We start from the raw sequence: 14,729 nt of genomic DNA on the forward strand, positions 1-14,729 counted from the left end.
CACCTTTCCTGGCTCCATCCCCGCCTCTTCGACCTGTTTGTTTCCTCTCCACCTATCCTCTCCTCTCCTCTTCTATCCGCCTCCCACTCTCTCCCTATTTATTTCAAAACCCTCTTCCCCTCCCCCTTTTCTGATGAAGGGTCTAGGCCCGAAACGTCAGCCTCAGTTCATATTATGTGCTAGGTTAGAGACAAATAAACTGCAGATGCTGGAATCCGAGGTAGACAAACAGGAGGCTGGAAGAACACAGAAAGTCAGGCAGCATCTGGAGAAAAAGACAAGTCAACGTTCTGGGTATCGCCCTTCTTCAGGGATGTGAGGGTAGGGGGAGCTGCAGATAAAGAGGGGTAATGGAATGGTGGTGATAGGTGGACACTGGTATTAGGTACGACCTGGTTGGTCGATGGGAGGGATGAATCCAGTTGGTGGCTGGAAGGGAGGGTCAGTAGGTGGAATGGAAGCGAGGAAATGGATCTGGAAAGGGAGCTGGGGGATGGTGGCAAGGTTATTTGAAATTAGAGAACTCAACATTGAGCCCGTCAGGCTGCAGGGTGCCCAGATGGAAGATGAGGTGTTGTTCCTCAAATTTGCATTCTGAGTTGCTGAGACACTGGAGGAGGCTGAGGACGGACATGTGGGAGGGGTAGTTGGGGTGGGGAGTTGAAATGGGCACTGACTGGAAGGTTAGGCTGGCCATAATGGGCCAAGTGAAGATGCTTCGCAAAATGGTCACCCAGTTCACATTTGGTCTCACCGATGTAGAGAAGACCACATCGGGAGTACCGGATGCAATACACTAGGTTGGAGGAGATGCAGGTGAAGCTCTGCCTCACTTGGAAGGACTGTTTAGGGCCTTGTATGAGGGTGAGGGAGGAGGTGTGTGGGCTGGTGTTGCATCTTTTACAGTTACAGGGGAAGGTATCAGGCAGGTTGAAGTGGTTGGTGGGGAGTGTGGCGCAACCCACTCCAACCTCTCTGAATGTGCAGCACTCCACTCTCTCCACACCAATCCCTGTTTCACTGTCAAACCCGCTGACAAAGGTAGGGCGGTGCTAGTCTGGAAGATGGACCTCAAGTCGCAGAGGCCAAATGCCAACTCTCCAACACCATGTCCTATCTCTCCCTTGACCACGACCACACCATGGCCCATCAAGCCACTGTCTCCCACACTATCCATGACCTCATCTCTTCCAGTTACCTCCCCTCCACTACCTCCAACCTTATAGTCCCCCAGCCCTGCACTGCCCGGTTCTACCATGTTCCCCAAGATCCACAAGCCCAACTACCCCAGCCGGCCCATCGTCTCTGCATGCTCCTGCCCCACAGAACTCATCGCTTCCTAACTCGACTCCATTCTCTCCTCATCCAGGCACTTGTCACCTACACCTGGGAGCAAACCACACAGTCCACCTCTTTGGAAACTTCCAGTTCCCTGGCCTCCAGCACTTCATCTTTTTTATGGACGTGCAATCCCAATACACGTCCATATCCCACAAGGATGGTCTACAGGCCCTCAGTTTTTTCTTCTCCAACAGACCCATCCAGATCCCCCCACACCAATACCCTCCGCTTACGACTCGCCGGACTATCCCTCAACTTCCAACTTTTCCTTCAAATCTTCCCACTTTCTCCAAATGCAGTTATACCTGCCTGTATGTCGGTTATGTCAAACAGTCTCTCTTCAGTACGTACACCGGTACTGTTCCCCAACTCTTCCACCGTTACATCGATGACTGCACCGGTGCTGCATCCTGCACCCAGGGTGAGCTGGAGCAGTTCGTCGACTTCACTAACAACTTCCACCCCACCCTCAAATTCACTTGGTCTATCTCAGACACTTCCCTCCCCTTTCTTAACCTCCATTTCTGGCGACAGTTTACAGACTGACATTTACTGTAAACCCACAGACTCCTATAGATAGCTATCGAGGCTACACCTCATCCCACCCTGTATCTTGCAAACACTCCATTCAGTTTTCCGAATTCCACCGTCTCCACCCCATCTGCTCTGATGAGGAGACATTCCGTTCCCAAGCATCCCGGATGTCCGTCTTTTTCAAACAATGCTCTTTTTCCCCCACTGTCATCCAGACAGCCCTTCACCAGGCCTCCTCCATTCCCCACTCCACAGTTCTTAACCACCACCCCCGCTCCAAACATAATAAAGGCAGGGTCCCCATTGTCCTCACTTTCCACTCCACCAGCCTGCACATCCAACGTATCATCCTCAAACACTTCCACCAACTACAATTGGACCCTACCACCCAGAACATCTTCTACTCCCTGCCCCTCTCTGCCCTCCAAAAGGACCATTCCATTTGCCACTCCTTAGTTCATACCACATTCCCCACCAACCAGTCCAACCCGCCCACTACCTTACCCTGTAACTGTAAAAGTTGCAATACCTGCCCACAGGTCACCTCCCTCACCTCCATCCAGACCCTTAAACCAGTTCTTCCAGGTGAGATAGAGTTTTATCTGCATCTCTTCCAACCTAGTCTATTGCATCCGGTGCTCCCGATGTGGTCTTCTCTATATCAGTCAGTCCAAACGTATACTGGGTGATCATTTTGTCAAGCATCTTCACCTGGTTCGTTATGGCCAGCCTAATCTCCCAGTCACCGCCCATTTCAACTCCACCACAGCACCCCCCCCCCCTCCCGCCCCCCCCACCCCCCCCCCCCACCTCCCGCCCCCCCAGCCCCCCCTCCAACATGTCCATCCTCGGCATCCTCCGTGTTGCAGCGACTTGGCACGCAAATTTGAGGAACAACACCTTATCTTCGCTCTAAGTACCCTACAGCCCGGAGGGCTTAATATTAAGTTCTCTAATTTCAAATAACCTTGCCACCCATCCCCTGGCTGCCTTTCTAGCCCCACTTCCTTCCATTCCACCTTCTGGCCCTCCCTTCCAGCCACCAACTAGATTCAACCCTCCCATCGACCAACCAGATTGTACCTACTACCAGTGTCCACCTATCACCACCATTCCGCTACCCCCTCCCCACCCCCATTATCTGCAGCTCCCCCTATCCCCACATTCAGTCCTGAAGAAGGAAAATACCCAAAATGTGACTTTTCCTTTCTTCCAGATTCTGCCTGGCTTACTGTTTTCTTCCAGCCTCCTGTGTGTCTACATATTATGCACTGCTTGGTGATGTTTGCATCCTAAAATCAAATCAGCCTACTTTCCTGACTGTTCAAAGATTAAATATTTTGATACAAGATATAAAATGAAACAAAGGCAAGTAGTTTGAGTATGTCATTACAACAATAGAATTTATTTCTGCAATGTAGATTTTTTTTCTGCTAATTGCAGATAATGACTTCTGCACACTAGTGTGGCATTTTGTGCCATCCCTCATGTTCGCTGTTGAGAGATGTGTATGCAATTGGCAGGAGGCTGACTGGGGAACACCCATCCCCTTCCTGCCTCCATCCTGATTAAATCTGTTGCAGGTAGGCCCAGTTAAGGGCCTAATTCTACCACAGCTGGTACTGACTCAGCAATAGATAACGTCTAATCATGAAAGGAGCATGACAGGCAAACTCTGGCAGGTTTCTGGCCATCCAGGGTGATGGCAGGAGAATCCATTGTTCAAAGGCATGCTGATCAGGGTCCTAGCACTGGGAGCATTTGGCAGGGAGGTGGTGGTAGAACAAGCACATTTTGGTGAAATGAAAATAATTTACATAACAGGCAATTGGGCCCGGGCTGCAAATGCTGACTTTGCCAGCAAAGCCATGTCCCATGGAAGAATGAAAACAAAAACTAAGAGCTTGGACAACTATCTACTTTCATACTTTTGTCAGTGTTCCTCTGTAGCTAGTTGCTAATTGACACTATAAGAGTTACATAGATTGTTCAGTTTTAATTTTTACATGAAATTAAACCTGGCATGCATAATTGCCAAGTCCTTCAGCTTAGCAGCTTGGTTTCCACCATTTGGCGGGAGGATTAATATTCTCCTGATTGATCATTTTTGTCCCAATTCCAAGAACTTGGCAATTTAATTTCAGGTAAAGGACTTCTTCTGCCATGATTCTAAAGTTCACTGAATTTTGAAGGTCAAAATTGACCAAGTTTTTTTCATATTATTGTAATTTATCTCAAGTATTGTTCCTTATCCATACTCTGCTCTTTCATTAATGCTGTCATAGTATGTTTTAAATTAAACTGCAGCTGTGCCGTTAATATATGAGCATGACTTTCAAAAAAGGTTTGTTGTTCAAACTAATAAAACATCTTTGGACCCCTGTGACAATGATCTAATATGCTTCACGTGCTAAACTAGAACTAAGAGTGGAGAGAAAATTTGTGATGCAGGGTCATGTAATTTATTAACTGCCATCTAATTATATTAGATAAACAGTCTAACTTTTAAACTAATGACTTATGAAGGCATTCAGATGCAAAATGTGATTGTTCTTGTTTTGGACATTCTATAAAACTGTACAACTCACCTTTTAATTACTTGGTCTTGTATCCATTGGTTTAAAACAAGTCTTTAAATGTGCTTAGAAATCTCCTAAAATATCAGAAGAAGAGGAAGAAGTATCTGACAAGAAACCAGATCCACTTCATCAGCTTATACTTCACTTCAGCCGTAGTGCCCTCACTGAAAGAAGGTAAAATCAGCATTTTTGTGTAAATTATTGCTGCCAATCAAATATTACTTGCTAAATCACTGGGTAAGAATGAAGTAAATGGGGAGTATTCTTTGTTTTGCAAATGTACTAAATCATCAGTCGTATTAGACAAGCCACAGTTGCTCCAGATTGTAAAGGGTTCAAAACCTTTTGTTCTCTGGACTCCTTTACAAGTTGTTCCATGACAGTTTAAGCTTACTTGTTGAGGTTCCTAGTTTGTTCAGAGCAGTACCTTTCCAGCCTTTGTTCCAGAATTGAATGTTGTAAAACAGAAGAAAACTGTAAACAGTCCAAATCCACACTTTGAAAGCTTTATTTCAAATGATGACAGTCTGTAAAATTCACGCTCCACTGATTACTAGCTCCCTATATTTATATAACCCACACACAACCAATTAACCCTTAATTAACATATCCATCTCTTTTTCCTTCACTCCATTTGGGCTCAGGCATTCCTTCATATGATATAAGGTGAACTCTTGACTGGACATACCTAGATCCAGAAATTCCTCTGAATAAGTAGTGATGCTCACTTGCTAATGGTTTTATTTCAGGTTTTGAACCTGCTTCAGGATGTACCCAAACCACTTCAAAAATCTGTGTTACTGGAACAGTTCTTAAGACAAGCAAAGATGTAGACATCTAATCATCATGAGGGTAGAAATGGAGAGATGCTTAAAATCTTATACCAGCTATTGTTAGGATGAAGACAATTAGCACTTTGTACTGAAAGTATTCTTTATCTTAAAGCTTCACATTCATTGCCAGAGTTTATCCTGATCAAAAAACAGAGCAAACCATAGTTGATGGTTGACCATTTAAAAAACATTGACCCCAAATTGCATTTTGTACAATTGGATTGCTTTTGTCAGGAATTTTAGGTAAACAAAATAAAAATAAAAACTTCAATTCTCCAGATTAAATGCTTTCAAATCACCTTTCGCAGTGCTATTGAAGATGACCCTTTGTACCTCGCGTATGCAGACATGATGGCAAAGGTAAGTGAGCTGGAGAATGGTGCAGGGCAAGGCGCAAAGTAATTATTTCCTTTTTTCCCCTAGGGCTTCCTTTTGAGAGCTATGTTTTGATTTCATGGGCTACCTTTTGGTCTTAGGGGTGACCTTTCATTCTCATTAACCCTTTAATTAGATGATGCAGTCACACAGTAACATTTCCTTCTGTATTTTTGTTGATATATATGAAACAGGCAGAATTGGAAGCATTCATCAATATCCTTGATAATTATCTATGCTATTAAATGCAAAGTCACAACACACAAAGAAGGCATTCATTTTCTATATGCAACAGTATTCGAATTGGCTCAAGAAAGTGAACATAGGTTAGCACAAGTTTTTTTCCAAAGGAGCTGACCTATGTCGCTACACAAAAAAAGCCAACATCCAAAAAATATCTTCCATAGACTGGTGAGGTCACAGCTTGTAATCCCAAACTAGAATATTTTAAACGGATAGTTACTACTCCTTTTACTGATCTCAGACTTCAATCTCAGATTTGGATTTAAAAATTGTTACAATGTTCACTGTAATAATATCCACTACACAGTTCCCCAAAGAATAGCTCCTGAACAAATGCAGCCTTAGGTAGGAGTATCACGTTTATTGGAAAGTACTTCATTACCTCGGTGCTTTCAAGTTTTTTTTAATCATTCCAACCCAGTGTAAATTTGTTGTCAGACTTGAAACTGCTGTCCCTTCTTTGCAGCTGTTTTCTCTCTCCCCTTCCCTTGGCAGCCTGCCTTATGTCTCACTTCACCACCATTACCATCACCACAACTCCTCCTTCCATCCTCCCAGCCCTTGCAGCCTGCATCACTGCCTTTTAAAGTCTCCCTTCCTCTCCCAATCAGACCCTCCCCCAGCTTGATGACCTCTGCTCGGCCAGTACCTATATATATATAGCTGCCCACCACTCTTACAACCACAGAGTGGTTTATCCTTGCATTTGCTGCTGAAAGATTCATTAGTTGACCCACAAACAGCAAACATGGGGAGAAACAATCTGTGATTGGAGGAGCAGCTTCCTTCCATTATACTTGTGGGGTGACTTTTCTCCAATTGGTTGACGTCAAGTGAATTTTCCAGAAAAAATCTGAGGGCTTTTGGAGGATTCACCCTCTGTCCTATATATTTTGAGCGTTAGGGAAGGGCAGATCACAGCACTGTGAGCATACTTGACCCCCTATCTTTGCTTCTGTAGGGTAGAATTGGTGAAGATTGTGAAGGAAATACTTCTTGTTCCTTGCAAATTTTGTTCTATGAAAGCATTAGGTGAGGCAATGGCCTGATGGTATTATCACTAGACTATTAAAACTTGTTTAACTCCCACCACAGCAGATGGTAGAATTTGAATTCAATAACAATCTGGAATTGAGAGTCTTATAATGACCAGGAATCTATCGTTGATTGTTGGAAAAACCCATCTGGTCCACTAATGCCCTTTAAGGAGGGAAATCTGCCATCCTTACCTGGTGTGGCCTACATGTAATTCCAGACCGGGCAATGTGGGTGACTCTTAACGCCTCTGGGCAATTAGGAATGGGCAATAAATGCTGGCTTAGCCAGTGATGCCGTCATCCCTCGAAATTAATTTAGAAAGTTACAATGCTTGACAAAAATGCTGGGTAAATCTCGATTATGAAAAAAGACCATGTGAGCCTAACATTTTCATCTCTGGTTCAATAATTAGAGCTGCCAAGTTGCTGAGGAAGAGGAGGAAGATGAAGAAAAAGAAAAATCCTTTGAAGTAAGTTGATTAAAGAAAGGTTTCAAAACTGGAGCTTAATTTATTCTGGAAAGTATAAAGTTGAATAAAATGGCATTCCTTCGTCATGAGGCTAATAATAGACATAAAATAAATAAAATTGCTGTAACTGTGTAACAACTTGTTTATTGAATATTCTAGTTAAATGGCTAATGAGATACTGAATCTCTTAGACAATGTCTGTTGTAATCCCTCAAAAACAGAGTGGCAAGAGCCTTTTTAACAGAGCAAGGCAGTTGTATTGCAGCTTTTGCACAGTTTGGGCTGACCAGGAGACTCTCCACCTCTCAATTGCCACCCTCCATAGGTGCATTGACAGGATATTCAGGCTGATACTCAAGCTATTTGGCCATATCATGAATTCATGTTTCTTGGCTGGCAAGTCCTAGAGAAGGACTTGGACTCAAACCCAGAGCTTCGAGGACAGAGGCATATGCGCTACCTGCTGTACCTCTCTAAGCTACCTATCTCTATAGTTACACTGACTTTTTATACAAAGCATCTATTAGAAAAAAATAGAGTGAAGGAATTGAATTCAGGTTGTTCCATAAAATATTACCTGTCACTTTAATATTAGTCAATTTGTGAGATTAATATGTTATATAACACATACATAGACATAACTAACTGCCTGTATCAGCTGATTTACAATTTCTTTTTCTACCTGGACCCAAGTAATGAACTTTTAAATTCCCACCTCCAGATCTGATTTTTTTTTTGTGAAACCCACAGTTATTCTCTATCTTTACAAGTTCCAGTTCAATTTGTAATGAACCAGATCGTGCCCCCTCAAAATATTTTAAGAAGGTAGCCTAGGCCCTTAACTTTTTCTTACTTTTGAAGGAAAATGTGAAGTGCCGTGTTCCAGATGCAGTGCGACTGGTCAAACTACTTGATGTTAAGCAAAACACAATTTATTTAAACACCGTAGTTAAAAATACAATCAAAGTGACAGGAATTTAGATGAACTTGACTCTATTGGAAAACTTAACCGAATAATAGATAATTAATAATTATTACTAATTAACTGTTCGAATATAGTAACATCCCATAAATATATCCCTTGGCAAAAAGGAAAATTCAGACACAGATTCTCACATGGAGTTCTCCAATCTAGGAGGAAAAAATAGTCAAGAGAAAATTCAGAGAGTGTAGCAGCTCGGAGACATTTAGAAAAGCTTCCAATTCTGTTGAGAACCCAACAACTTTTGTCGCTACTGATAAACCAAAACCCAGAAATCCTAATCTGTGAGAGCTGGTCACACCCATTCAGGGCATTTAAAAGAAAACACAAGGGCTCCCTAGCTGTTTACTCAAATGGCCTTAACTAGCCAACTCGTCACCTCTGCCCTACAACCTCTCTATAAGTAAAAGATCAAAATAACCTCACAGCATTGTCTCAAGTCATCACTTATTGAGGTAAATATTCACTTCCACTGTTCGCGAAATGAGGTGACATCAGATCAGCTTACATGCTATAGAAAGTTTCCACTGATACACTTCTCCTGATTAATGATTATGTTAAAGTTACTGGAATTGAAAATTTGAGAAGTGTGTACCTAAGCAGATAGTTAGATGTCACTCCATTTATACTATTTCCAAAATAGTTGAATTACTCCACGTTTCCTTGTGTACAGTTCTGCTCTGAACACTATCATGTGCATTATGGTCCCAAACTGCAGTAGAAAATGGAAAAGGTTCCAATTGAAGATAAAGATTTGCTAACTATTTTATATTTTACTGGTCACAATAAAAGTGATGCTGCAGACTTATTTGAAAAATAATGTTCTTCAAACTATCTTTTACAAAAATAAAACAGGTTATCAATGTAGTGTTGTATTGTCAAATGCAGCTCATTAACAGTTTTCATGTACTCCCATTACATGTTGCCCTGGCCACTTCTGTGGCTTGAGTGGATGATCAGAAGACTCCAAAATGCCTATTGAGCTCCTGAAACATTTTCTGGTTTGGCAAGTGTCATTTAGAGGCACTGCTTGAAGGGATTTGGTTCCTTATGCATTGATGCAATACGTACGAATGTATTGATTGTGGGTGGCATGGTGGCTCAGTGGTTAGCACTGCTGTGTCACAGTGCCAGGGATCCAGGTTTGATTCCAGCCGTGGGTGACTGCCTGTGTGGAGTTTGCATTTTCTCCTTGTGTCTGTTATTTTTTCTCTGGGTTCTCTGGTTTCCTCCCACAGTCCAAAGATATGCAGGTTAGGTGGATTGGCCATGCTAAATTGCCCATAATGTCCAGGGAAGTACATGCTAGGTGGATTAGCCAAGGGAGATACAGGGTTACAGGGATAGGGTACGGGGGTGCGAGTCTGGTCTGAATGGGATGCTCTTCGGAGGGTTGGTGTCGGCATGATGGGCTGAATGTTCTGCTTCCACACTGTAGGGGTTTTTTGATTCTACATTTTTCCTCAGCAATTGTTTCAGATAGAAGGAAGGTCTGAAAGGAATTGTGGAATTCCCTTTTTGTTTTATTTCTAAATCATATAATACCTCCATTTTACTTGGCATGGCATAAATATTTAAGTACAGATGATTCTTGGGTTGCGAATGAGTCCGATCAAAAGGCTGAACACCATGGAGGACAGTATAAAGTATCGGTTTGTAAGTACTGGAAACATTTATATGTAAGATTTTTAAAAATTACACCCTTGTATGGGATTGCATTCGTAAATATGTGCAATGGTAAGTGTGTGCCCTTGTAAGTCAGATGTTCATTAATTGAGGACCCACTATACTATTATTTTGTAGTGTTTCTGTTTTAGAGTATATTAAATCAAATTGTACTCTGAAATGTTCTGTATAAACAATGTATTCTAGATACATGAAATGATAACTGCATGGTTTCTCCATTAAAACTGTTTGCATTTTGTGTTCCACAAGGAAAAGGAAATGGAGAAACAGATGACGCTTTATCAACAGGCAAGACTTCACCAGCGAGCAGCAGCTGAAATGGTTTTGCAAGTGATTAGTGCCAGTAAAGGTACTGTACAGCCACCAGAATATTACACTGGGCTTGAGTATCCACTTCCCACCATTTGCTAAAAAATGTAGCCCAGTTATCTCCTCTATTGATGATTTTACTAAACCAGTTGAGAATATTCTGTACTTTGATTAGATTTTATAGCTAAAGTGCAAAAGTAGCCAAGTAGCACTTTGTGCCAACCTTGTGATTTAGTGTGTTACTTTATCCTACTATTCCTCGGTCTTGACATTTATATTAATATTTTAACTGTTCAACAGGTGTATTAGGCAAGATGGTGACAACAACTTTAAAGCTTGGTATTGCTATTCTGAATGGTGGTAATGCAGATGTCCAGCGGGTAAATGGGTTTACTTACCATTATAATACATGCATCAGCTTTACTTGACTAATGCATTAATCCTTTACAAGTTTTTTTTTTACTTTCAAACATACAGTATTCTTTTTCTTATGTATTTTTTAAAAAATTATTGTCAACTATACAACACTTATCCTCAAGCATGTTACACTGTGAAAGTTTGTAACAATCATTGTAAGAAATTATTAATGAAGTTTACTGAGCAACTTCTATAGAGATGACTTCATTTAATTGCTAATACTTCTACATAAATTTGATCCTAGCAAATACAAAAGTAATACATCTTCTATTCTTCAGATAATGTTGGACTATTTGAAGGAGAAGAAGGAAAGTGGTTTTTTCAGAAGTCTGTCTGGATTAATGCGCTTTTGCAGGTAAAAAAAAGTTTCAATAATCTGTATGCTGTTGGGTGGGTTTTTAAGCTCCCACCTTTGATATGTAGTCAGCTGTGCTGTTCTATGTATTGTCATGCTCATTCACACATTTCATAAGCCCATGTTAAGAGTTAAACGTGTTGGTATGATAGCAGAGGCCCAGGAAGGTCAGAATGGGTAAGAATACGAGGCCTGCACTCCCAAAGAGCATTGGTAAACTAGCTGGGTTTTTACAACAGTTTGATGCTGATGATTTTTTTTCTCTCTGTTTCAGCTTTAAAATGTTGAAACCACTGCAATCTGAACTCTCATGGTCTGCACTAATGGTCCAATGACATCTTCCTGTAACCAAATGCTTCATGCAATGGCAGTGTGCTCTTTTATGTTTAATGCTATGTTCAGCAAAACTGGAGGGTCCACTCCAACACACAAGCCTGGCCGCAAGAGATGGAGACCCTGCACTCTTAAGTCTCTAGTTGAGTCCAAAGTAATGCAAGGCGTTTATTTTAGCACCAGCTCGACGTAGTTGGCATAGGCGTTAGTCTGCCTTTGGACTCCACCCCAAATTTTCTGTCAGGATTTTCCCCCTTAGCTTTAATCTCTTTGAAAGTATCAACAAAGTGGTAACCTAAACAATACTGTACAACATTTCACAGCTTCATAATAGATTCAAGACTAAATCTGTACTTTCCTGATTTGAAATGGCTTTACCTTAACTCACTGACTGACTAACAACAAAGCCAATAGTCCAATAGGCTTTTCTTTCTAAGTAATGAGTCTAGTTCCTTCGAATTGTTACTAAGACTACATTCCAATCAAAGTTAAAAGTAAAAGGTAGGGGTGGAATTTTTTTTAGCATTTGAATAACATTAGCAATGGCAAGAAAGTTGGGAAATGTGGCATGATTGAAAAGATGAGATTTCATGTAGCCTAAATAAAAGTGTGTTTCTATAAGGCTCTCAAAAGTAAAAATGTCAGAGGTTTCCTTGGGGCTTCCATTGTTCCATTGCAGGACCAAAGCAGGAGAATACACACAGAAATGCAACGCATAGACACACATTATTTTACTTTAATTATACAGTCGCTTCTCACTAATACAGATATAATAGTGTCACTATTATGATGTTCATAGAAACCCAAAGTGTAGAAACAGGCCATTCGGCCCAATCCAGAGACCTTGGTAGATAATTTGGAAAACGTGGATTCAAATTTCACTACTTGAGAATTTCAATTCAGTTTAATAAAGTTCAGAAATGTTATAAAAATCTTAAAACTGATTGTAAAGCTGTTGGAATGATGTAAGTGGTAGCAGGAACTGCAGATGCTGGAGAATCTGAGATAACAAGGTGTAGAGCTGGATGAACACAGCAGGCCAAGCAGCAATAGAGGAGCAGGAAAGCTGATGTTTCGGGCCTAGACCTAGTATTCAAACAGTGTATTTACCATATTCACGAACAATAACTATGGATCAATGATTTTAGGGTTCTAGATTTTCTGAAGAAGGGCCTAGGCCCGAAATGTCAGCCTTCCTGCTCCTCTGATGCTGCTTGGCCTGCTGTGTTCATCCAGCTCTACACCTTGTTATCTCGGAATGATGTAAGTATTCGATTTGTATGTTAATAGCCTCAAGACAAGGAAACTTGCTGTCAGTCTATCTGTGTCAACAATGCGTTTGGCTTTTAAACAACTCCCAGATACTTACTCCCTGAGAACAAATAATATACAGGTTCACATCAGCCTGGTGTTAACTTATACAATGAAGACCAATAAAATGAGTTCTAGTGACCCAAAGGGATGTCCTTGTGGTTTGAGAAGGGTGGAAAACTTTTCTATTCTAAAACAGTCATCAAGTTATGACTCAGTACCATCTATTCAAGAACAGCTTGGGATGAGCCACAATAACTGGGTTTTCTGGCAACACAAACAGCTCACAAGATGTATTTTTTAAAAATCCTTTATTCAGGGTCCTTAGTATGATGAAAAGTTGCATATTACTGATGAAGCAGTCTTACTTACAGATTTCCTAAACCATCAGTTATGGTTGAGACAAATTTTGTACAAGTTGCATTTCTTTCCTTCTTGCTCTTTCAGCGTTCTTGACTTGAATGCTTTTGAGAGGAAAAACAAAGCAGAAGGTTTGGGAATGGTGACTGAAGATGGAACACGTAAGAATGGCATCTTTTATCTTTTCACTCCATTAGTAATCAAGGTTGTTTTGTACAAGTACATAGTTTTTAAACACTATGGGAATTTTCTTCCCAAGGCTAAGGCAAATTTGGAGGCAGATGTGCCAGCAGCTTCCAGCTAGCAGCCACCATTCTTGTTTGCTGGTATGTTACCACTTCCAGTCTATTTTCATGGAGGTGGCATCTGGAGGGATGTTGGCTGACTGCTCACCAGCAGTGGGCAGACAACTGAGGAACAACTTAGCGCACTGACCTCTACATTGCTGAGGCCAGACGCCAGCTTTCTGACACCTCCTCCTACCGCCCCCTTGATCATGACCCCACCCCCGAGCACCAAACCATCATCTCCCAAACCATCCACAACCTCATCATCTCAGGTGACCTCCCACCCACAGCCTCCAACCTCATCGTTCCCCAACCCCGCACCTGCCCGCTTCTATCTCCTTCCCAAAATCCACAAACCTGACTGCCCTGGTCGACCCATTGTCTCCGCCTGCTCCTGCCCCACCGAACTTATCTCCAACTATCTGGACTCCATTTTCTCCCCCTTGGTCCAGGAACTCCCTACCTACGTCCGTGACACCACCCACGCCCTCCACCTCCTCCAGACCTTCCAATTCCCCGGTCCCCAACACCTCATCTTTACCATGGACGTCCAGTCCTTATACACCTGCATTCCCTGTACAGATGGCCTAAAGGCCCTCCGCTTCTTCCTGTCCCGCAGGCCGCCTCCACTGACACCCTCATCCGCTTAGCCGAACTCGTCCTCACCCTCAACAACTTCTCTTTCAATTCCTCCCACTTCCTACAGACAAATGGGGTGGCCATGGGTACCCGCATGGGCCCAAGCTACGCCTGCCTCTTTGTAGGTTACGTGGAACAATCCCTCTTCCGTACCTACACTGGCCCTAAACCCCACCTCTTCCTCCGTTACATTGATGACTGTATCGGCGCCGCCTCGTGCTTCCACGAGGAGCTCGAACAGTTCATCCACTTCACCAACACCTTCCACCCCAACCTTAAGTTCACCTGGACCATCTCTAATTCCTCTCTCTCCTTCCTGGACCTCTCTGTCTCCATCTCGGGCAACCACCCAGAAACCGATATCCATTTCAAGCCCACCGACTCCCACAGTTATCTAGAATACTCCTCCTCCCACCCACCTTCCTGCAAAAATGCCATCCCCTATTCCCAATTCCTTCGCCTCCGCCGCATCTGCTCCCAGGATGAGGCATTCCACTCCCGTACATCTCAGATGTCCTCGTTTTTCAAGGACCGCAACTTCCCCTCCTCAGTGGTCGAGAACGCCCTCAACCGTGTCTCCCACATTTCCCACAACTCATCCCTCACACCCCGTCCACGCAATAACAACCAAAAAAGAA

At 42.5% G+C, this 14,729-nt stretch overlaps 1 protein-coding gene across 1 annotated transcript in view; it reads left to right on the forward strand.

Moving 5' to 3' along the window:
- The window catches only part of ryr3 (ryanodine receptor 3), a 363,324-nt gene that overhangs the window by 329,103 nt on the left and 19,492 nt on the right, over positions 1 to 14,729 (forward strand). The window contains exons 76-82 of the mRNA XM_048600437.1: positions 4,522 to 4,628; positions 5,596 to 5,647; positions 7,356 to 7,412; positions 10,330 to 10,429; positions 10,690 to 10,769; positions 11,085 to 11,161; positions 13,253 to 13,326. Of these exons, the coding sequence (XP_048456394.1) occupies positions 4,522 to 4,628; positions 5,596 to 5,647; positions 7,356 to 7,412; positions 10,330 to 10,429; positions 10,690 to 10,769; positions 11,085 to 11,161; positions 13,253 to 13,326 (547 nt within the window). The remainder of the gene's footprint in view (positions 1 to 4,521; positions 4,629 to 5,595; positions 5,648 to 7,355; positions 7,413 to 10,329; positions 10,430 to 10,689; positions 10,770 to 11,084; positions 11,162 to 13,252; positions 13,327 to 14,729) is intronic.

The sequence above is a fragment of the Rhincodon typus genome, chromosome 8 (genome assembly GCF_021869965.1).
Source record: "Rhincodon typus isolate 14 chromosome 8, sRhiTyp1.1, whole genome shotgun sequence".
NCBI lineage: Eukaryota > Metazoa > Chordata > Chondrichthyes > Orectolobiformes > Rhincodontidae > Rhincodon > Rhincodon typus.